Source organism: Rhinatrema bivittatum, chromosome 3 (assembly GCF_901001135.1).
Source record: "Rhinatrema bivittatum chromosome 3, aRhiBiv1.1, whole genome shotgun sequence".
NCBI classification, from domain to species: Eukaryota; Metazoa; Chordata; class Amphibia; order Gymnophiona; family Rhinatrematidae; genus Rhinatrema; species Rhinatrema bivittatum.
In genome coordinates, this window is record NC_042617.1 from 215,386,260 (window position 1) to 215,409,246 (window position 22,987).

The following is a 22,987-nucleotide window of genomic DNA, read 5'->3' on the forward strand; positions in this document are numbered from 1 at the left end:
TCGGCTAGGGAAGGAGAAGCTTGTCTCTGCGCACCTCGATCAGGGTTGGCCATGCTGTCCTGAAGCTGATCAGCCGCGGCTGTGAACGAAAATTGTTTTAGGTCCGCGATTTTCTTCCTTGTCGCCATCTGACAATCCCCAGAGAGGAGGGCCAAGATTTTTGCCAGGTTTTCGCTGATTTTTGAGGAGGATGAAGTGAGATTAATAGGCTGGAGGAGCGGAGCTTGGGAACTAAGCCGCCATCAGGTCGGGTGACGTCACTTCCTCCTTCAGTCAGGGGAAATTCTGACCTCTTTGGACCTGTCCAAAACGTATCTTCACATTCTCATTTGACTAGAGTCTCAACGCTTTCTGTGGTTCATAGTTCTGGGATGCCATTATCAGTTTCAGGCCCTGCCTTTTGGTCTGGCCACCACTTCCAGGACCCTTTCAAGGTAATGGTGGTAGTTGCCGCAGAATTTCTTATGTTCTTATGAATGGGATTCTAATACAGTCATATTTGCACGACTGACTGATTCAAGCCAAGTCGCTGGAAGAGAGCTGACTGGTGTCCCACATGCTGATCTCCCTGTTGCAGGACCTCAGCTGGGTGTTGAACCTGACCAAGAGCAGTCTTCAGCCTGCACAGTCATTGGAATACCTTGGGGTTCAGTTAGACACAAAGCAGGGCAAGGTTTTCCTGTTGGAAGCTCTTATTCAGAGTTGATGGCACAGCTATGTCTATTGATGAATAATCTGCACTCAACTGTATGGTCCTATCTGCAAGTACTTGGTTTAATGGCAGCAACCCTGGAAGTGCTACCATGGGTGAGAGCACATATGCTTCCTCTTCAGCGCTCCCTGTTGTCTTGGTGGAACTCACAGTCTCTGGACTATTCAATTTGGCTTCACCTGCCAATGGAGGTCTCCTCCTGACTGCAGAGTTGGCTACAGCCGGATAATCTAAGGAAGGGAATTTCCCTAGCACCACCAGACTGGCTAGTACTGACGAAAAATAAGAGCCTCCATGGTTGGGGAGCTCACTGTCAGGAGCTGATAGTGCAAGGACGCTGGGATACAAAAGAGTCTCTCTGGAACAGCAATCATTTGGAAGCCAGGGCAGGCCAGCTGGCATGCTTGCAGTTCAGTGACAAACTGTAGGGTCGAGCGGTCCGACTTTGGCCTGCATCAATCTGCAGGGAGGATTTGAGAGCCATTGAGGTCGCAGGAAATAAATCAACTTATGGAGGGGGCAGACGTGCATCTCCAGATGATCTCAGCCTCTGGAAAAGACAATGTAACAGCAGACTTCTCAGTAGGGAGATTCTGGACCCAGGAGAATGGGTATTGTCAGACGAGGCGTTTCAGCTGATTCTAGATCGCTGGGGTCTCCCATTTCTAGACCTATTGGCGACTTCTCAAAATGTGAAAGTTCTGCGATTCTTCAGTTGCAGGAGAGATCTGAAGTCATTAGGGATCAATGCCCTAGTGCAGAAGTGACCAGAAGACAAGTTGCTGTATGCTTTTCCTGCATGGCTGAATGGCTTTTCCTGCATGGCTGTATGCTTATCCTGCATGATTAGAAAAATCGAATGCCACAGAGGGATGGTGCTCTTGGTTGCTCCAGATTGGCCTAGGACATTGTGGTATGCAGATCTGTGGCAGCTCTTGGTGGACTTACTCCTTCAACTTCCGGTGCACAGGAACCTGTTGCGACAGGGACTGGCTCTTTATGAAGAATCAACTCAATTTGGTCTTCCAGTATGCCCTTGAAAGGGCTCACTTGCTGAAATGTGGTTACTCGGCAGCAGCTAAGAGCTAGAAAGTTATCCACTTTCTTGGCCTATGTGCGGGTTTGGCAGGTGTTTGAGGCCTGATGTGAAAATTGAGGTGCTTTTCCTGGTTCGGCCAAAATCCTGTTCATTTTGGAATTTTTATAGGATGGTTTGAATAAAGGCTTGGCCCTCAATTGCTTAAAGGTACAAGTAGCTGCCTTCGCCTAAATTCAGGGTCAGGTGAATGGAGGGTCCTTGTTGGCTCATCCTGATGTGCCTATTTCTTGTAAGGAATGAAACATCCTTGTCCTCCTCTGCGGTTTCTGATGCCAGTAAGGAGTCTTAATTTGGTGTTGGATTTCTTGGCAGGCCTTACGTTTAATAAGCTGTGTATCCTGTCCTTGTGGTTACTGAGGTGAATCTAAAAGATGTAGTAGGCCAGATTGAGAAAATGAAGAGTGGCAAATCCCCTGGACCAGATAGTATACACCCCAGGGTTCTGAAAGAACTGAAAATGAAATTTCAGATCTTTTACTAGTAATTTGTAACCTATCATTAAACGTAAGGGAGCTGTTCCATTCCCTGAAGACTGGAAAGTGGCCATATAATCCCAATATTTAAAAGGGCTCCGGAGGTGATCCAGGAAACTATAGACCGGTGAGCCAGTCCTGGGATAAATCGTGGAAACTATTCTGAAGAATGAAATCACAGAACATATAGAGACATGATTTAATGGGACACAGCTAGCATGGATTTACCCAAGGGAAGTCCTGCCTCACAAATCTGCTACATTTTTTTTGAAGGGGTTTATAAACCTGTGGATAGCTGGTAGTTGTAGTATATTTGGATTTTCAGAAGGCGTTTGACAAAGTTCCCCTTGGAGACTTCTAAGAAAATTAAAAATCATGAGATAGGAGGCAATATACTTATGTTGATTGCAAACTGGTTAAAAGAGAATAGGATTAAATGGTCAGTTTTCTTAGTGGAGAGAGGTAAACAGTGGAGTGCCTCAGGGATTTGTACTTGGACTGGTGCTTTGAAATTTATTTATAAATGATCTGGAAAGGGGAATGATGATTGAGGTAATCAAATTTGCAGAGGATAAAAAATTATTCAGAGTAGTTAAATCACAAGTGGATAGTGATAACTGTAAGAGGACCTTGAGAGACTAGAAGATTGGATGTCCAAGTGGCAGATGAAATTTAATGTGGACAAGTACAAGACGATGCATAAAGGGAAAAGAGCACAACTCAGGGTCTTCCAGTTCTTTGCAAAATCATGAACTGCTGGAACCGATCAGATGCGTATAACCAGAATGTTGGGTATTCCCCGTGTGTGCACATATGTTGCCCATTCAGGGTAATACAGCGTTTACCCCCGGCTTGCACTCACAGGCCTTTAGACTCTGGGCGGATAAAGGCATCACTCAGTTGGGGCACACGCTGGATGGAGAAGGGACGATGCTTACTTTTCAAGCCCTGAAAGAATTATATGGCCTACATAGCTCTCAAGTGTTCGCATACTTACAAATATGACACTACATCTACTCTATACTTTCTGAGCCCGCCCACCAACAGTTTTTCAGGCACTTGACAGGCTTCTTTTCTTTGATAGGCCTGGTCCTGTGTCATTATCAAACATTCTACAAGGGGCTTAGGAATCTGATATGATTGGATGTCTGTAGCCATACTGACGGAGAGATGGAACAAGGAGGGTCACTTGGCCCTTGCTCCTTCTCTACGCACACTTGCTTGGATGCATTTCTGGAGTGACAACCAATATGTATTATTGGGAAAAACAGTTTAAATTCTTACATAGAGCATATACTCACCTACTGTTATGTTCCTTGCTAAGCTATCAGTGTCAGCGTCCTGTGTCAGATGACAGGTGGCCACTGTCTGTTTCATCTGTTTTGGGAATGCCTTCTGGGGATGCATTTCTCAGTACCTGGCGGACCTTTTGGATATGAACATTCCTGCTATTCGATTGTGTTTCACCATTAATTAGTCAGGGCGTAGGACCTCGTCTGCTCGTCCCAAGGCCGGCTGGGTGGTGAAACATCTCATTCTTGTCCATTGAAAAAGCTCAGAGACACCTACATATTGGATGTGGCAGAAACTGTCTGCATCGTATGATGTCCATGGATCATATGGCTTCTGGAGCATCCCCGGCTCACTGACACCGTTTCCTACAGATCTGGGACTGTTACCTTCAATCGCTGCTGCACTGTTCCCGCAGTCTTCTGTCCAGTTTTCTGTCCAGTTCTTCTGTTTGAGAAGATGGCCTGTAGATCATATCAGTAAAAATGGAAGCACCATCTTCTTTTTTTTTAGGATGGTCCATAATGCTTCTTCTCTACCCCACGTCCCTTGCAATTCAGTTGCTTGGATATTGTCTTTAATATAAAAAGTACTCCTCCCCCTTTTCTGTCTTCTCTTTCTTTTCTTAAGAAGTTATAGCTCAGGATCGCCATATCCCAATCATGAGAATCAGTGAACTATGTCTCCATAACAGCTACAATGTCCAAGTCCATCTCCACCACTAGCGCCTGTAGGCTGGGAATTTGTTGCCTAGACTACAAGCATTTGTAGTCATAGCTTTCCAGCTACTCTTTGTAGTCATCTTTTCTGCTTTTTTGAACTGATTGATTTTATTACTTTCTTTCCCTCCTGCTCCCCGGCTTCTTAATTTAAATGTCTGATAATGTATGATCTGAATTTTTTATTTAGCATCCTCTTTCCTGCTATTGACAAATATAGGCCATCCTTACCATAACATCTTTTATTGCTCCATACATGGCCCCAGCCTTCAGTGTATCCAAAACTACATTCTTTACACCAGGTTTTGAGCCAGGCATTGAAATTATCTATATGGCATAATGTTTTCTTTCCCTTTCCATGAACAAATAATACTTCTGAAAAGGCAACTGTCTTTGATATGTGTCTAATCTTTTTCCCTACATTTTGGAAATCTTTCTGTACTTTTTGGACACTGTTTCTAGTAAGGTCATTGGTTCCCAGATGGATGATAACATTGATATCAGAGCTCTTACTTGCTTCTATAATTGTGTTGACTACCTGGTTTGCATTTCTGTTAGCTGAGGATCCATGAAGGCATTTAACTGTTGTGTCCCCATCAATATGAGTTTCCAAATTGATTCCTCTGATGACTGAATCTCTCAGCAGAAGCAGGTTTCTTTTATGACATTTGATCATGTTGAAGGGTTTCTGGGTGCACTGGGTGATTACGTCACTTTCAGACATTTCATATTCTGTTACTTGGGCTTCTTCATTTTCCAATGCAGAAAATGCATTATGTAGGGGTAACAGTGGGCAGAGTGGGTGTCTCTTTATCATAGGCCTTATTCTACCAGAGCCCACTGTAATCCAATTATTCCTGAGATTTTGAATCCTGGATGTCTGACATCTCTGCAGGAGTGCGAGCAGATATTCAGGATGTTTCAAAGTTGAGGAAACTGGGTGTCTCAGAGTCACAGGAATTGTTCTGTCAGAGCCCACTGTAAAACATTAACATCTAGGTTTCTGAATCCTCTGTGAGAGTTGGGAGAGATATTCTGGATGCTGTAAGGAAGGAGAGGATATTTGAATCTTGTATAATATCTCTTTCTGGTGCATTACCTCCTTATTCATGGCCATCAGCTGAAGATAAATTAGACAACCCTTAATTCTCCAAATGTTAGGCCTTGGGACATAAGCACCACAATTGTTGCATTGAATAAAGGACATTTTGCTAATAGTGACTTATAAATAGGTTGAGAGGTTGGTACTTCAGTCCTATATTATTCAATTATCCTAAGACCTTGTAGGAAATATTTAAGAAGGAAACACTCTAGGGATGGGAGGGTGGGAGAGAATAAACAGCAGAGATAAAGCAAAAAAAAATTAGGAAAAATACAGAATAAAGTTATATTAAATTAGACTGTTAAATTTAGCCAAAACAGGAACCAGGTAAAATTGTGCTGGAACCAGGTACCATGTATGCTTTGCTACAATATTATGTGTAACTGGAATTTAGCAGTGCTTAGCTTGGTTATTCCTTGCTATGTAATTGATTACACAGAACCCTTCTTACCAGAAAGTCTGGTAAGAAGGGTTCTGTGTTCCTCTCTTAGAAACACACTTGTTTACTCCATTGAACTTTTTACTGTTTTGTTTAATAGGTGGTCAGAAACAGCGCATTGCTATTGCCCGAGCTCTGCTTAAGGTAAGCAGATAATCAACTCTGTCTTTAAAGTATTGTTTATGTCCATCTGCATTGAAAAAAAGAATAATTAACTGTTTTCTTAATGTCCCACAAGGCCAGTCCAAATGCTTGGGTTTTGCTCCCCTATTAGCAGATGAAGACAGAAAATAATTGGTTTTGCTGATATCACCCTATATTAAATCCGTGCCACCTGTAGCTTAGCAGTATTCTTTGTCTCTGACAGATAGTAGACATGCATGCCTATGGAGCTAGAAGAAAACTGGAAGAAATCGCACTTGAGATTTCAGCCTGAAGGATATGTTCCCAGTGGAGTAGGGCTGACTGGGGAGCTGGTGGCCTCTGATTGATATTGGCCTGCCAGCTTCAGGGGGGAGGCTAAGCCAGATGAGTCTGGTTCCCTTACCCCCACCCCCCCAAAAAAAATAGATTACAGGATGTATGTGCCTGGTATGCATAATTCCCTGTAGTGCTGTTGATACAAAATAATTAAGAAAAAAAGAGTTCAGCAGCAAGCCTTGCTCTCCTGGCTGAGAAGGGTGGTGGGTATTGGAGAGCTGTAGCAGAGGCCTATCTTTTCAGCGGGTGCAGTGAGTATAATCTAACTGCATCCATGACAGCCCAGCTGAACATGGCAAGTGCTATATAGCCTGTTGGGGGCCACCATGGTAACCAGACTGGGCCAGGCCTGTGATGGGGGAGGTGGCAGCTGGCTGATTTTGAATGCAGGGAATCTGCTAGAGGTAAGTGGGGAGTGGGAATGGGAGAATTTCCCAGCAGCAGTATCCGCATTTGAAACAGGTCCTTCAGAAGGTGAGGGCCTTGGAAAGGTGAGAACCTTGGCCATTTTGATTGACTGCAGCTTAATGGAAGATATATTTTTTGAATCTCCTAGACTGATTCCACAGAGCTGAAAAGTGGGCTACCACAGGTGGAGGAAGGATATAGGAAAGTCATATAGGGACCTGGGCCCTCACGGTTCTTTTTCCTTCTCTACAGAGTGTATGCTTTTGCTGCATCAGGCCTGTGTGTGAAACAAGAATCACTGACTTTCTCACTGTATCTGCTGTGATTCCTTCCTTTTCTCTTCCTTGCAGGAACCACCTTGAATCTACTGACTAGGTGGTATAGAAATCTTTTTAAATAAATAAACTGTTGCGCCCGTCGGTCGGAGACAGCTGCGACCTTTGTTGCTCACCTCCTTTTCCCCAGCATCAGCGACCTCCATGGCGTCCCCGGGACGGCGTGGGTGATCCCATTCGCCATCTTGAATCGGGGATCACATAGGGCACGCGCGCGCCAGTCCCTCTCAAATACACGCCTTTATTGGAGACACAAAATCTTTTTTTTTAAGATTTTATGTCTCCAATAAAGGATTGAATTTTGGACATCTTGGCTTCTAATCCTCATTTTGTTGCCCCCACGGCTTTGTTAGATAGCCTTCCTTGCTGCTTTCTTAACCTCTCAAATACACGTCATGGCTGGAACCTCGAGGGCGTCCCTTCCACATGACGTCACCTGCCAGTGTATTTAAGCCTTCCAGACTTTCCTATCTACGAGTTAGCAAGAACTTTCTTTGGAGACGCTTCGCTTCTTGCTACTTGTTCATGAGTTCCTGTACTGAACGCTTTAGGTACCCACTCCATGGGAGCCTTGTCACGTTCTGGCTATCCGTTCCTCGGAGGGCCTTCTCGTTGAAATCTCCTTTTACTAACAGCCTTGTGAGTACGCTTTACTACAACCTCTGCTGATGGAACCTCCGGTGTACTCCATGCCTCGGGCCATTACCGTGTCTACCGCAGCAAGCCCATCTTTTTCACGTCGGAGTGAGTACCATCTTCTACCCAGCTCTACTACCCTCCTTTACCTCTCTGCCATGTCAGTGTGGATTCTCGGCGTTCCCCGCACTGAAGGCCACTACAGGATCTACGCTCCAAGGTGTGTCAACAGGAGGAAGCAGTCCTCGGTGCACCCCGCTCCGCGGGCCACTACCAGGGATACCATCACCGGGTAATACTACTACTCTGGACTGTGTCTACTCCCCACTCAGTGGGCATTCCTTCTCATTACTGTATAATAAAACCTCACTTCTCTCTGTGTCCTTCACTGCTAAGGCTATGCCTATCGTAGTGAGTCCCCACAGGGCTCCTCCCTATGGGTGGAGTCAGCTCTCATCATGATCCAGGGTCTACAACCAAGCCAAATTATAACATAAAGAGGCCTAGACTTGGACCTGGATAGTCTGTCCATGGCTTATGAGCTGGATTTCCTGTTTTTTGGTTCTAGGGATCTGGAGGAGCAGCATAGTGATCTTGCAGGAAAGGAACTAGAGCATGGGTGGGCAAACCTTTTTGTGCTGCAGCCACATTACAGTTTATTGAGGGCCAGAGGGTGGGGCACGGAGTGGCAGGCCGGGGCACAGCGGGTCCTCCACACAGCAATAAAATCTCCACCATTTGCTGCAGGCTTAAGCACCATCATTTTTAGCATCCAAGGAGCCCTTCGTTCATGTATTCCCAGCCTCTACCAAAATCAGAAAAACCTTCAACCCAACAGCTACAAGGCATTTTCCCAGCTAGCAGACTACCTCACCTCAGTCACAAATGCAGGCTATAAAGTATAAATAGTAAGGTGCAGTCAAAAAAACTGGACTGGAAACCACTAAGAGCCAAACTCATATATAGTGCAATAAATCAAAAACAGAAATATCACCATTCCTCATAAAATGAAGTCAAGAAATATAAATCAATCATGTCAGTGAGGAAGCCATACTAATAAAAGCATACCAACTCACCCAATGAACAACACAACTTCACCCTCCACTTCAACCTGAAGATTAAGGGGCGGATTTTCAGAGCCCTGCTCGCGTAAATCCGCCCAAAACTGGGTGGATTTACGCGAGCAGGGCCCTGCGCGCCGGTAAGCCTATTTTACATAGGCCTACCGGCGCGCGCAGAGCCCCGGGACTCGCGTAAGTCCCGGGGTTTTCGGAGGGGGCGTGTCGGGGGCGGGCCCGAACCGCGCGGCATTTTCGGGGCGTATCTGGAGCGTTCCGGGGGCGGGCCCGGGGGCGTGGCTACGGCCCGGGGTGGCCCGGGGGCGTGGCCGCGCCCTCCGGACCCGCCCCCAGGTCGCGTCCCGGTGCGCAGGAGGCCCGCTGACGCGCGGGGATTTACGCCTCCCTCTGGGAGGCGTAAATCCCCCGACAAAGGTAAGGGGGGGGTTTAGACAGGGCCGGGCGGGTGGGTTAGGTAGGGGAAGGGAGGGGAAGGTGAGGGGAGGGCAAAGGAAAGTTCCCTCCGAGGCCGCTCCGATTTCGGAGCGGCCTTGGAGGGAATGGGGGTAGGCTGCGCGGCTCGGCGCTCGCCGGCTATACAAAATCCATAGCCTTGCGCTCGCCGATCCAGGATTTTAGTGGATACACGCGGCTCCGCGCGTATCTACTAAAATCCAGCGTACTTTTGTTTGCGCCTGGAGCACAAACAAAAGTAGGCTATTCGCGCTCCTTTTAAAATCCGCCCCTACATGAATATATGAACTTATCCCAACTATGGACTATAACTATGAAGTTAAACATAAACCAGAACAGTAATTAACTAACATTTGATTCCCCTATGTTTAACAACAGTTTAAACCTTTTTGAAACTCTGTTTATCCCTTAACATGTAACCTTCATATTTGTAAACCGTTATGATGGATTTATAATGATGAATTCAAATGACGGTATATAAAACCTGGTAAATAAATAAATAGATTTCAAAACAGATGACAAATAGATCACCACTTAATAATTAAGAAAAATATGAATTAAAAAAACTTTAAACATTTCCTCAAAATCAAATTTTTCAAAACAGCGTGTCGTCTTTTCTTCTTTTTTGGTCCCACTGGCCTGGGCTCCAGTGGACGCCGCTGCCATGTATCTTCTTTTTTGGCCTCGCCAGCCTGGGCTGTGGTGGGCACTGCTGCCGCATGTCTTCTTTTCTTCTTTTTTGGCTCTGCCAGCCTCTGCTCCAGCAGGCGCCATTGCTGCTGTGTGTATTCTTTTTCCACCCTGCCAGCCTGGCTCCAGCAAGTGCCACAGCCACGTCTCTATCTAGCTGTAACGCTCTCCTCCTCCAGAGGGGAGGAGTTAGCAATCTGCTATCGCTCACCCCGCCAGGAGGGTGGAGTTAGCAATCTATTCTGCTTTTCTCCTGAAAGGGGGAAGAGTTAGCAATCTGTCATGATCTGATCCTCCAGAGAGGAGGAGTTAGCTATCTGTAGTGCTTACCTCGCCAGGAGGGCAGATTTAGTAATCTATTAGCGAACTGCTGTTAGATGCTCCTGTAAGGAAGGAGATGGCAATCTGTTATGGATCAACTCCCCAGGGAAGAGGAGTTGGCAATCTGTTCAATGATACTCTTCTGAGTAGAGGAACTAACAATAGGCATATTGTACTTCGCTACAGAGATAGCAATCTATCATGCCTCTGCTACGGAGTAGCAATCTGTTATATATAGGCTGCTGGCAAGTCCCATAGAAAGAGAAGGTAGCTATCTATATAATACTTCCATAAGCGGTGTTAGTGGTCGGTAGTGGTTGGCTCCCACAGAGTGATAGTAGTGTAAGGGATGACCACTTGGAGGAAATGGTGAATCCCTGGGCCGATGGCAGATGACAGCGCCCCCAGGAGGAGATCCTGAGAGGAACCACCGGCTAGGCTAGAATATGAGATAAACACAAATAGTTCTTTATTAGACTGGAAGCTGGACCACCAGTGGTGGCAGTAGTGAGTCGATGTGTTCAGCATAGCTGAAGTCCCTCTGATACTGGAATATAATCTCTGGGTCGCTGAGCTGTAGAGAGAGACTAGAAGTAGTGAGTAGACAGGGTATACTGGATACAAGATGGTACACTCACAATAGTAGATGTCTGCAGTGGTCTCTATGCCACAGAGAGTCTTCAGTATATTTAGGAACAGGAGCCGTAGGCGAGCACTGGTTCCCACAAACAGTTTGTAATAAGAACTCACAATAGCTGTATATGGAATGGCTTCTAGAATAGAAGAGAGTCTGTAAAGGATTCTAGGAACATGGGCCCTCGTGGAGCAAGTACCGGTTCCTATCTGCAATCTTGCCAGTAGAACTCTTGATCTCCGTACCTGTGATAACGTCTTGGACGGAAGGGAGTCTTCAGAACTATAAGAATGTAGGCCCTCGTGGAGCGGGTACCGATTCCTATCTACAATAGATCTCACTGTGTTCACGTCTGCGATCGCTTCCAGACAATGAGGAGTCTTCTGAGTATTCAGGGACGTAGGCCTTCGAGGAGTGAGTACAGGATCCCGTCTTGGCAATCTGAAATCAAGAAGAGATAGTGGAGCCCCTTTGGAGCGGGTACTCCTGGTAAATTTGAAAGGCCGAGCAGTGGAGAAGGATTCCCCTAGCTGACTCGGATCGTTGTTGCAAGTAGCGTGGACTGCCGAAGCAAGTCCTGTTGGTGTTCCTTGCTAACTCGTTAGAGGTTAGAAAACAAAGACCTTTTAAAGTTGAAATGAATGACGCCACTATGAGGGGACGCCCCCGAGGTTCGCGCCCTTGCTGGTACAAAGTCTGGAGCGCGCGTGCGCGCACACCCTTATGGTCATCAGGAACATAGCAGATCCGTAGCGTCAAGCCAGCCCGGGGACACTGGGACCAAGAGGCAGAGAGAAACCGCAGCTGCATCTATCCGTCAGAGCCGAAGGGAGTCGCTCCCAAGGTAGAGAGGGTGGAGCGAGGGGCGAGAAGAGGCACGAATGCAACACTAGCTGGCCAGGGATAGTAACCCCACCAGTGCCAACGGATAGGGTGTCTACACGCCGGCGGGGGTGGGAATCCCGCCAGCACGCCGACAAGCAGAGCCTCTCTTTGCCACGTGCCAAAGTTCCAATCTCCTTGCTCAAGCATCGAGTGTCATCAAGGGCAATAACTTGGGCTTTGATAATGATGTTAGGCAGACAGGTTAGAGCATCAGCATTGCACATAATGGAGCATGCCCAAATGATAGATGGGACAGATTAAAAAGCTTTAGGGACCAGATTTGGCCTGTGGGCCATAATTTGCCTGCCCCTGATCTAGAGGAGGGATAGATCCCAGTGTGTGAGGGAGATGATGCACTGGTGATATGTGTTTTTTAACAAGGAAGTGTTGCCTTCAGTGATTACACAATCTCTGGCAGCTTTAAATATAGCGAGCAGATGGGGCATAAGGCATCTTGTTATCCTATCCTGGAAGAATTATTGAAATTACAAAAATCCATTCCTCTTCATTGGGCTATCAGAGCCTTGATTTCTGCGGAGTGGAAGGCTCTGGAGACTGGGCTATAGATGGGCAGGTTATACCCTCTATCCACCAAGGAGAAGAAGAATCTTAAGGGCCCTAAGGTTGATCTGGTATCAGCAGTATCTCTTAAGACCAGAATTTCAGTGAAGGGTACAACGTAGAAAGATTCTCAGAATAGGAGAACTGATGCTTTTTTCAAACAGTCCTTTGAACTTTGTGCCCTAGCATTGCAAAGGGCACAAAGCTTTGCAAAATTTGTACCCACTGCAAAACTGGCGGTTTGCAGTGGGTACATATCTAGAGCCTGGTTGCACTGGATGCAGCAGCTTCTGATGGGAAAATCTGGAAGAGAGCACCATAGCTCTAAAAAGGCCACTTGTCTGGAGGTGAGTCTGGTTTTCATGGCACACACCCTCTTTGACCCTATTAGATCTTCAGTGTAAGGTATGGCTATAGTGGTATTGGCCAGACTGTTATGGCTTTGGAATGGGACGCTGGCTTCAGCTTCTAAGGCACTCTGGGCCCAATATTAAAAGCGCGTTCAGTGCTTTTTAGCCAGATAAGAGGGACTTGTGCGGCTACATTCAGCGGCCGCCGCTTAGGTATACAAGTTCCTTATACAGCTAAAGTTATACGCATAAAAAGTGTAACTTTCAAACAAGCTTGTGGGTGCACATGTGCATGCATGTATCAGCCTGTACCCAGGGATGTGGCTATTTTATAATTCACATGTTATAAAATAGCCTGGTCACACACAGGTGCACTAAATTTTAAGTGGGCGCGCACATATACGTGCAAATGCTTCTACCATGTAAATCAGGGGATTTTAAAAGGGGCACTTTCCAATGATATTCCCAGTTTTACTAGTTCATCCCCAGTTCACCCTTTAAGAGAGAGATACTCCAACCCCCCCCCCCCAGTTTAATAGCCTTCACTCCTCCCAATCAGCCTCAATCCTTAAAACCCCTTATATCTACCTATTTTTCTTTATTTTTTTAATTTACACATCATCAATATGCCTCAGCGCATCCAGATTGCATAAGTATTTATGTGCACATCTCAGGTTCTTGACCCAAAATGCCCATGCCCTTCCCAATCCACACCTATGTCACATCCCTTTTTGAAAACTTTCAAGATGTGCATACTTCAGGAGATATGGGCATATTTCACAGCTTTTAAAATCCACTCGACATGCACAAACTAGACATATTCATGCATCCCCTAATTAGTGCGCACATCGGCTTTTAAAATTCACCTTTAAGTGCATATATATATATATCTATATAGATATATATATTCAGTGGCTTCACCGTTCCGCTGAATATACATCATAACTTAGCCGAATAAGTTCTAACTGGCTAAGTTACTTACATAAAACAATCAAGAGCGCCGCTCTGTCGCTAAGCTGTTCAATAAACTTTTTAATGAATAACATGTGTGTTGAAATTATTTTTGATAAAGTAAATACCTACACTGTTAATGGTGAAAATTTTTTTGTCATCTATGTAAATTTAAAAATATTTAAGTGTAGGTATTTACTTTATCAAAAATAATTTCAACACACATGTTATTCATTAAAAAGTTTATTGAACAGCTTAGCGACAGAGCGGCGCTCTTGATTGTTTTGTTTAGTATAGCAGTTCGCAGCAAAGGTGTATCTTTTGATATAGATTAAGTTACTTACATAGCCAGCTTTGAATATCTACCCCGCTAGATTTAAGCTCCCATTCTGGGCTAAATTTCTGTTCAGGTAGGATCTAGGAAAGATGCTGAGGAATCTAAGGGAGACTAATCCTCAGAAATTGCCAGAGAATAGACCCTGAGGGACATGACTTGTTGACCCAAAAAAGCCAAAATATGGGGACGTGAGGTGTTATCATCTGAACAGAGATTCTTTGGCTTTGCATAATTGCTTCTTCAACAAGGCTCAGTCCTTTTGAGGTGGTAAGAAGGGATTTAGGGATAGAGGTACTGGAATTGCCAGAAGTTCATAAGAACATGAGATTTGTCATATTTGGTCAGACCAAAGTTCCATCAAGCCCAGTATCCTGTTTCCATCAGTGGCCAATCCAGGTCACAGGTACCTGACAGGATCCCAAAAGGTCAATAGATTCCATGCTGCTTATCCCAAGAATAACAGTAGATTTGTCCAAGTTTTGCGAAATTAGCTGTGTCTCCTTAACTGTGTTTTTTCCCCAAACATCTGACAAAAAAGAGGGGAGACGGGCTTCTTATAGTTGCTAAATCTTCCTTGAAGCTGTCCTTAGCTCAAACTAAGGATGTTCCTTTGGAACTGCTTTTTCTTACTTTTTTAAATTGAAGCCTTTGTTTGGTCTACTCTCTTCCTGGTTGTTTATCCTCTAACTTGTCCATATTTATTGACAGCCTTCTTTCTGCTAAAGCTAATATTAGGGAGGCTATAATTTTAGGAATTTTAACCTTCAGGTTGACAGCTGTCCTATTTCAATGTATGTAGGGATTTTTTTTTATCAACTGTGTAGACTCTTGGGTGATTTATAAATACCTACACACAAGCTGAGTCACAGCCTTTATTTGGTCTTTGTTTGCAATGATTGGATATCTTCTGAGACCTGCTGTTCTTCATTTACTGACTTGCTGTGGACAGATCAATTTCTAATTCATTGTTTGATAAATTATCCAGCTTGCTCATTCCATAGGACCATTACTCCTCATAGGATCTTGAGAAGACCTCCAATAAATGTTGATTAGTTGCAATTTCAGTGGTTGCCTGTTCTTTCTCAGGATGCTAATAGTTTGGTTGAGTTCTGGCGATCACCTCTCCATATGGCTTTAAACACTCTTGCCCCTGTTAAATATTTGCTTGTTCAGCAGCAAAAAGCTGCTCCTTCGTATTCCTCCTCCCAGAGGGCTTTGAAGAGTGATCTTTGAGCATTCTTTCTTCTACCACGCTAAATTAGTAGTTTACAAAGATATTATAGATCAGACAAAATGTGATATTCTTCCTATAGTATGGCTGATGCCTCACATCCATGTGAATTGTTTAAGATTATTCACTCATTAGCTATGTGCTCTACATGCTCTACATGTGCTCTACATGCACAGGATGCATGTTTCTTCACATGCATCCTGTGAAACGTTTGCATTGTTTTTCCTTAGGAAGACAGCTCAGGTGGTATAGTCTTTCATCTACATCTTTAGTGTTTGTTTCTATACTTAGTTGGATGACAGATGTTTCTATACTTAGTTGTGTGTTCAACTCTTGTTTTTCTGCTCTGATTAAAGTCCTGCATTCTTATGTTGGCACCTTTTATAGCAAATCTTGTGAATGCCTCTCTCTCTGAGGGTCAGTTACCCTCTGTCTTTAAAGTTGTGATGTACATCCACTATTAAAGAAGGCCAATTTCTGATCCATCAAACTACCATCCCATCTCTTCTCTGCCTCTTCTGTCCAAAGTTATCGAAAAGATAGTTCTTGACCAGCTGTAAGAGTAGATTATAATAATTTTCTTGATAGTTCGAAGTTTAGATTTTGATCACCTCATTACACTGAGTCACTTTTGCTGACTGGCTTCGATATTATTCTCCAGGGTTTTGACTCTGGTATCAAGTTTTTCTTAATTCTACTCAACATATCCTCTGTCTTCTATACCCTAAATCATGATTTGTCACTTGGGGGCCCTAGATATTGCTTCTACTGTCTATTCTTGGTTTTCTTCTTTTCTTTCTAATCATTCTTATAGGATTATCATTAGTTTTGCATCATCTGATTTGTACCCTTTATCTACAGGTGTACCACCAGTCTCTTGACTCTCAACAACTCTCTTCTGTGTTCAGTTCTTTCTAGCTTGTCATTCGGCCTGACCCAGATTAGAGGTTTGTTATATGATAACAAACTGATGTTCAACGTTAAGAAAACTGAAATTTTGCTTTTATCTCAAATGGCACCTGCTGATGTACCTGCAAGGTTTCTGTTTGATAGATACTCTGTACTGGTTAAATTTAAGCTCACGATAAGGGAGTCCTAGTTGACTCTTTCTTACCATTGCTTTCAGTCATCAGTTCAGTGGTTCAGTCATCCTATTATAAACTTTGCCTCATGTGTTGCTTGAAGCCTTTTCTTGATTTTCACACTGTCACACAATCACTGATTCTGTCTTCATTTTATTATTGCAATGTACTGATCTTGGGCTTACTAAATTTTCTATTAAGGACATTATAACTGTTCCAAAATTCTGCTACTTGATTACATGATCATATCTCACCTGTTCTGGCTGATTTACATTGGTTACCTATCTCTTGGCAAGTGAAGTTTAAAATTCTTACTTTGATTTTTAAGGCCCTACATGATCTTGCTCCACCTTGTATTGTTTCAGTAGTACAGAGATCCTATCCAGCCTGCTGCTTCTGCTCATCCTTTCAGTATTTATTAGAGATCCTGCCTCTAAAGTTTGCTTGTCTGGTTGAATCCTCGGAGGGGATTTTTACTGTAGCTGGCCCTGTTCTATGGAGCAACCTAGCAGAGGAGATCAGGGCTGAGAATGATCTGCTCTGATTTAGAAAATCTCTTAAATCTATCTTTTTACTCAGGTATTTTCTGCCTAATATTTGTCCAGACACTTTGGTATGGGTACATGTGTCATTCCTGGACAGTATGCAGCTATTTTTTTTATGTCTTATATCATTTTGTTTATACCTTTGTCAAAGATACAATTACACTGGCAATTCAATCATATATCACAAAACTACTGATACCAAAAAACATGTAGTGACATATATGATAGTATAATCTTTATTAATTTCAAAAAATGAAATTTCCAAAAGACTTTGCTTTCAAAATTTCATAACATTACCCCAAGGAATACCCATCTAAAAATCCCAACCCTTATTCACACACCATTCATACCTCCTTACACACACACACACACACACACACACACATCCTCTGAAATACCTCCCAGCATTCTTACATATATATTAAAATTTCTCAAATTTTTCTCTTGTTCCCAAAACGAATTTTGTACAAAATTGGGAACAAGAGAAACATTTGTCAAGGCATTCTTGTTTAGTTCATTGTAACAAGTTTATTGTCTTATATCCTAGTTTGCTGTTTTAATTTTGAAAGTATGTTGTTTTCCATCGATATACAAGGCCATCTGTGGGTGTTATCATCCAGCAGCATCGAACACACTTGTCTCTCCAAACTAGTAGACCTTTAAGCTCTATTGAACATGTGCGAGCGTTCCTGTACGACCGTTGCCACAAGAGCCGTCTCATTCTGTTTTCCTCTGTGCAAAGCCCGGATTCAGGCTCTCCATATTTTTTTTTTCCAGATTCCTTTAAAATTTAGTTTCTTTTCTTTAGTTTTCTTCATTTTAATTGCCTTGCTGCACTGCAGCCTACATTACAAACACTTTTCAGTGCTATAAAAAAAAAAGTAAAGAGAAAATGTCTCCTCAAAATGGCTAAAGAACGCCATCCGTGAAATTTTGAAGTCCCTCGTGGTATGATAATTCCTGCTTGCTCTGAATATGTCAATAGACCTGTCCATGTTCTCTTCAGTCCAGGCCGTGAAATCAAGAAAGTCGCTCAGAAGCAGCAGTGAATCCATCCTTCCGCAGTGCAACATCATCTGCCTCACTAGGAATAGAGTTGAACAAGAGCTCCTCATTTACTCACCAGTAGGCCTAAACCAAAACCACAGGATCGAGGATCACAATTTCCCAGCATCGAGCCAAAACCCTGGTTGAAGAAATATGTCAGCATTGCACAATGTGCTGATGGATGCACTTGATGCATGGCACACCACTGAATGCCCAAGGCGCATCGAAGGACGCACTCAATGCAATATGCATCATTGATGCACAGCGCATTGAGGGACATGCTCGATGCATTTACGTCTCGTGTTCTTCCTCAACAGTTCTCGCTAGCGATGGTCATCGCCTCAATAATGGGGAGTTACATGAGATCTTTTCAATCACAGGGTGCCAGGTATCATGAAAAAGACCACTATGAGATCAATCTGGCAAATTCAAGGTGATCACAGAGTTCATGCCTTTTCTTCAAGGGAAGAGCATCTTAATTGAAAATGCATACCAGGTTGCTCTGTTTTATGTCAAGAAACAGGGAAGCGCAAAATCATAGCCTTTCTGCAAGATGTGTTCAAGATGGAGGAGTGTGCAATTGGGCGTTCACTTATCCTATAGGGCTCCTAACATGTGAGAATATCCAATATGCTGGTGGATCACTTCAGCAGAGTGTTCTGACCATACGGGTGTTCTTTTTGACTATCATCAACTAATGAACTATTCAGTTTAAGGGTTTGGATGCCATTTGACCTGTTTGCAATCTAGTTTCCAGTTCAGTACAGAACTGAAAACTAGATTGCTTTGTTCTTGTTTCTACACAGCGATCTCAAACTGATTTGAATGCATTTTCCTTCTCCATTGGAGGGAAAAAGCCTCATCAACTTTTTGAATCATATTTGCTGATTGCCAGGTTAGTGCTATTGCAGCTGCATGAACATATTTTCTTTCTTCTTTTAGCTTCAGTGTGACTTGAACAGCTTTAGTTGTTATGAATCCTCCTGTAGCTGTGCTACAGGAGGCCTCTCACCTCTTTCCTGGAGGCTGCTCCTAAGCCGGGGTCTCGCCTACGAACTGTCCAGGATTTGCTCCAGGGCCTGGGAGGCCTTCGATGCCTGAGGCCTGTTCTGATCTGCATGGACTTCCTGGTCTGGGCCGTGCCCTTCTCTCTAGGGGACAGCCCGCAGCACTTTTCCTCAGTTATAGGGCCAACCAGGTGTGGCCCACTGGGACTCCTCCCAGAGAATTGCCTTGTTCCTGGGCTACAAAAGGACTTCCTCTGCATTCAGGCTTTGCTTCGGCAAGGGGCTTGTTCTCTCAAGGACTTCCTGTCTCCATCTCCTGCCTGGCATTTCTGATCTTCGTCCATGGATGTTCTAGTTCCAGTTCTGTGTTGTCTTCAGTTCCATTTCGTGATGTCCAAATTCCTTCATGTCCTCTCCAGATGTTTGTGATCCCTGATGTCTCCAAGAGGCGCTGAGGCTTGCCTGTTCCGCTCCCCTCGTAGTCCGTGACGAGCCATCCAGCTGTGTAGGGTGCATAGAGGAACAGTGTGGTCCGTAACCAGCCATGTGGGTCCGCCCTGTGGTGGGCTGTGTAGGGCGCCTGAGGGACATTGCTTGCCTTGTTGCTTCTCTTCTCCTGCAGCCTACGCCTCCGGAGGACCTTTGTTTCCAGAGCTTCGAGTCTTTGCCCAGACTCCTGTATCCTGTCCCGGCCTCAGAGACCGGGACAGGATACAGGAGTCACCTCCCTGAATTGTGTCTTGAGTCCTTTCCTGGTTCAGCCACTTGCCCCGGACCTTGTCTCCAGTCGGCCAGATCCAGGGGAGTATCTGTTCCATCCGGTATCCATTTCCATGGTGGCTGGAGTCGCCTTCAGGTGGTTCTCCGCTGAGCACTGCTTGGACTCTCCCTTGTTCCTAGCTCCAAGTCCTCATCTTATCAGACCCAGTCTCAAGTCGTCATGTCTCCTTCCAAGTCATCACGCCTACTTCAAACCTCTCAGATTTGGACGGTTCCACCATAAAGGGCACACATTCTCCTTGCTTCTGCTGGAGAGCTCCCAGTAACGCTTGACCTCAGTTAAACATAACAATAGTGGCATATCTTGTTCGACTTTCCAGCTGTTCCCTTATAAACTTGGGAACACGCCCTACATTGTTAATTTTAAAGAAAAGAATGCTCTATCATCCAATTTTTTCGTACCTCAATCCAAGGGTTGGATGTTAAACACTCACAAGTAAATTTTAAAAGGAGCACTCCTGCGCCCATAAATGCACATATGGGGCACGCGAGCAAAAATGCGCTCAATTTTATATATTGTGCGTGCAAATATCTTACATTGAAAGAGGAGCACTTGCAACTCAGGATAGGTTTGGGGGGGGGCAGTGTTACAAGGGCCTATAGACCATTGCACCCTAGACAGACAATGTAATACCACCCCCTCCCCAAAAAAACCCACCCTGAGTTGATAGTGCCCCCTCTTACAGTGGGAGATATATAGTGTCAGATTCTCTTTAAAAGAGTCTCTCTCTCTCCCCCCCCCCCCCCCCCCCCCCCAGTGTTCGGGATGCATCTGGCCCTAAATTTCTGGACTTGTGCCTCATCAGGTTCAGTAGTAAAGTTGGCGGCCTCAACCTATCAGCCCACTCCACCTGCCGACGGTGAGGACCCATAGGTCCTTAACTACAGATTGCGTCAACCCCACCTCAGGGCCCACCTCCAACGCAACAGGTTGCAAAGGCCATGGACTCGGTGGAGCCGCGTGCCCTCCAGCCCATCCCAGGCCTGGCACCTAAGTACAAGAACAGCAGCAGTTTCTTGAGGCATTGGCCTCCTCCATGGATCATCTTCACACCCGGCTTGATACCCTCACCAATATGCGTTTCTCCTCATCCACAGCTATCACCATCAATGCCTTGAGCCTTGTTGGCCCTACCAGCACCCTTACGCGTCAACATTGACTCCAGAGAGGGTTCATTACCCAATGCTATATGCAATTTGCTCTGCAGCCCTCCGTCTTCCAGGATGAATTGACTAAAGTCAACTTCATCTTATCTTGTCTTGAAGGGAAGGTGCTGGCTTGGGCTTCCCTCCTGCGGGAACCCTCGGACTCCCTTCTAAGGGAGTTGTCTCAGTTTGTGGCTGTGTTTCGACGGACCTTCGATGATCCCGGGTAGCATGCCGTGGCAAGCACCAGCTTATTACATCTTCGTCAAGGTCAAAGAAGTCTCTTCGACTGTACCATTGAGTTTCGGACTTTGGCTACCGAGCTCGCCTGGCAGAAAGACTGCCTGCGAGCTATCTACCTGGATGGATTTTCCTCACAGCTGAAGGATGAGCTGGCTGCAAGGGAGCTCCCTTCCTCTCTTGAGGACCTTATAGATTTGACAGGCCAAATCGACCACAGTCTCTAAGAGCATCACCGGGAGAGTCGGATGCCCAAGAAGCCCCCTCGGGTTTGATCCCGTTTGCCACACCACCAACTTTGCCTTGAGCAGGGACACTACTGTGGCGAAGACTGAGGAGCCCATGCAGTTGGGTCGTGGGCAGCTGACACCAGAAGAGCACCTCCGGCGGAGACAAACCAGTCTTTGTCTGTATTGCGGAGCACCTGGCCACCATCTACAGACCTGTCCTATCCGTCCAGGAAATTTCCTGGCCTAAGTTCAGTAGGGGTCCTGAAATTGGGCGAAACTTTTCCGGCCCCTCAGTTATTTGTACCGGTCACCTTAATCTGGGATTACCAGTCCTTTCCAGTTCTTGCTCTGGTGGATTCAGGAGCAGGAGGTAATTTCATTCTCAAGGATCTTGACGCGTTCGCTTGAGATCTCCTTGTGTATAGCATCTATTTATGAGATCTCTTTGTGTATAGCATCTATTTATGGAGAGCTGTTACCCGGCCTAATCTTCCTTACCACGGAACCTGTCCAGTTGCACACTGGTGCCCTACATACAGAAGAACTTGAATTTTTAGTATTGGAGAAATCCATCCATCCAGTAGTCCTTGGACTCCCCTGGCTACAGAAGCATTCTCCCCAATTTAATTGGGGCTCGTTGCAACTGGTGGAGTGGGGTCCTGCCTGCCACCAGTCCTGTCTCCAGAAAGTAGTACCGCCATCTGTGGTTCCTTTGGCTGTCACTTCTTCTGGCATACCTGCTCCTTACGCAGATTTTGAAGATGTGTTTTCCAAGCAAAAAGCAGACCTTCCTCCGCCTCTTCGGAGGTTTGATTGTCCTATTGATCTCCTTCCAGGGACCACGCTTCCTCAAGGACGTACCTACCCTCTGTCTCTACCCCAGACAAGGGCCATGACGGAGTACATCCAAGAAAACCTTGCGAAGGGATTCATCTGCCCCTCTACCTCTCTTGCTGGGGTGGGATTCTTTTTTGTGACCAAGAAAGATGGGTCACTTAGGCCGTATATTGACTACCGCGGCCTAAACGCCATCACCCGTAAAGACAAGTATCCTCTGCCACTAATCTCAGAATTATTCGATCATCTTCAGGGAGCATCTATATTCACAAAATTGGACCTACGCAGGGCATATAACCTGGTACAAATCCGTCCCAATGACATTTGGTGATGCCTTTCGGCCTCTATAATGTGCCCGCAGTTTTCCAATGAATGAACGAAATTTTCAGAGATTTGCGGTTGTGGCCTACCTGGACAATATCCTTGTCTTTTCTAAAGACCTGACCACACACCGCACTGATGTCCATACCGTCCTCCAAAGCCTTCGCAAGAACCACTTGTTTGCAAAATTGGACAAATGCTTGTTCGAGAAATCCAGCCTGCCTTTCCTCGGATACATTATCTCCCAACAAGAATTTTCCTTGTTAAAAGGAAATCCGGGATTGGCCACAGTCCGTGGGTCTTAATGCTCTCTAGCACTTCCTGGGGTTTCTAAACTACTATCGCCATTTCATCCCATGTTAGGCTACTCTGGCTACTCCTTTGACAGCTGTAACTCACAAGGGTCAAGATACTCAAAATTGGACTCCAGAGGCGGTCGCAGCCTTCCACCACCTCAAAGAAGCCTTCCAGGTGGGGTCTTGATTACATCATCCTGACCCGAACCATCCATTTTAAGTGGAAGTGGACGCCTCCGCTATTGGGGCTGGGGCGGTCCTGAGTCAACGC

At 45.1% G+C, this 22,987-nt stretch overlaps 1 protein-coding gene across 1 annotated transcript in view; it reads left to right on the plus strand.

The window, feature by feature from the left end:
• ABCB10 (ATP binding cassette subfamily B member 10) overlaps positions 1 to 22,987 on the plus strand; it is a 244,031-nt gene that overhangs the window by 189,041 nt on the left and 32,003 nt on the right. Inside the window, 1 exon segment of the mRNA XM_029594183.1 lies at positions 5,935 to 5,978. Coding sequence (XP_029450043.1) covers positions 5,935 to 5,978 — 44 coding nt within the window.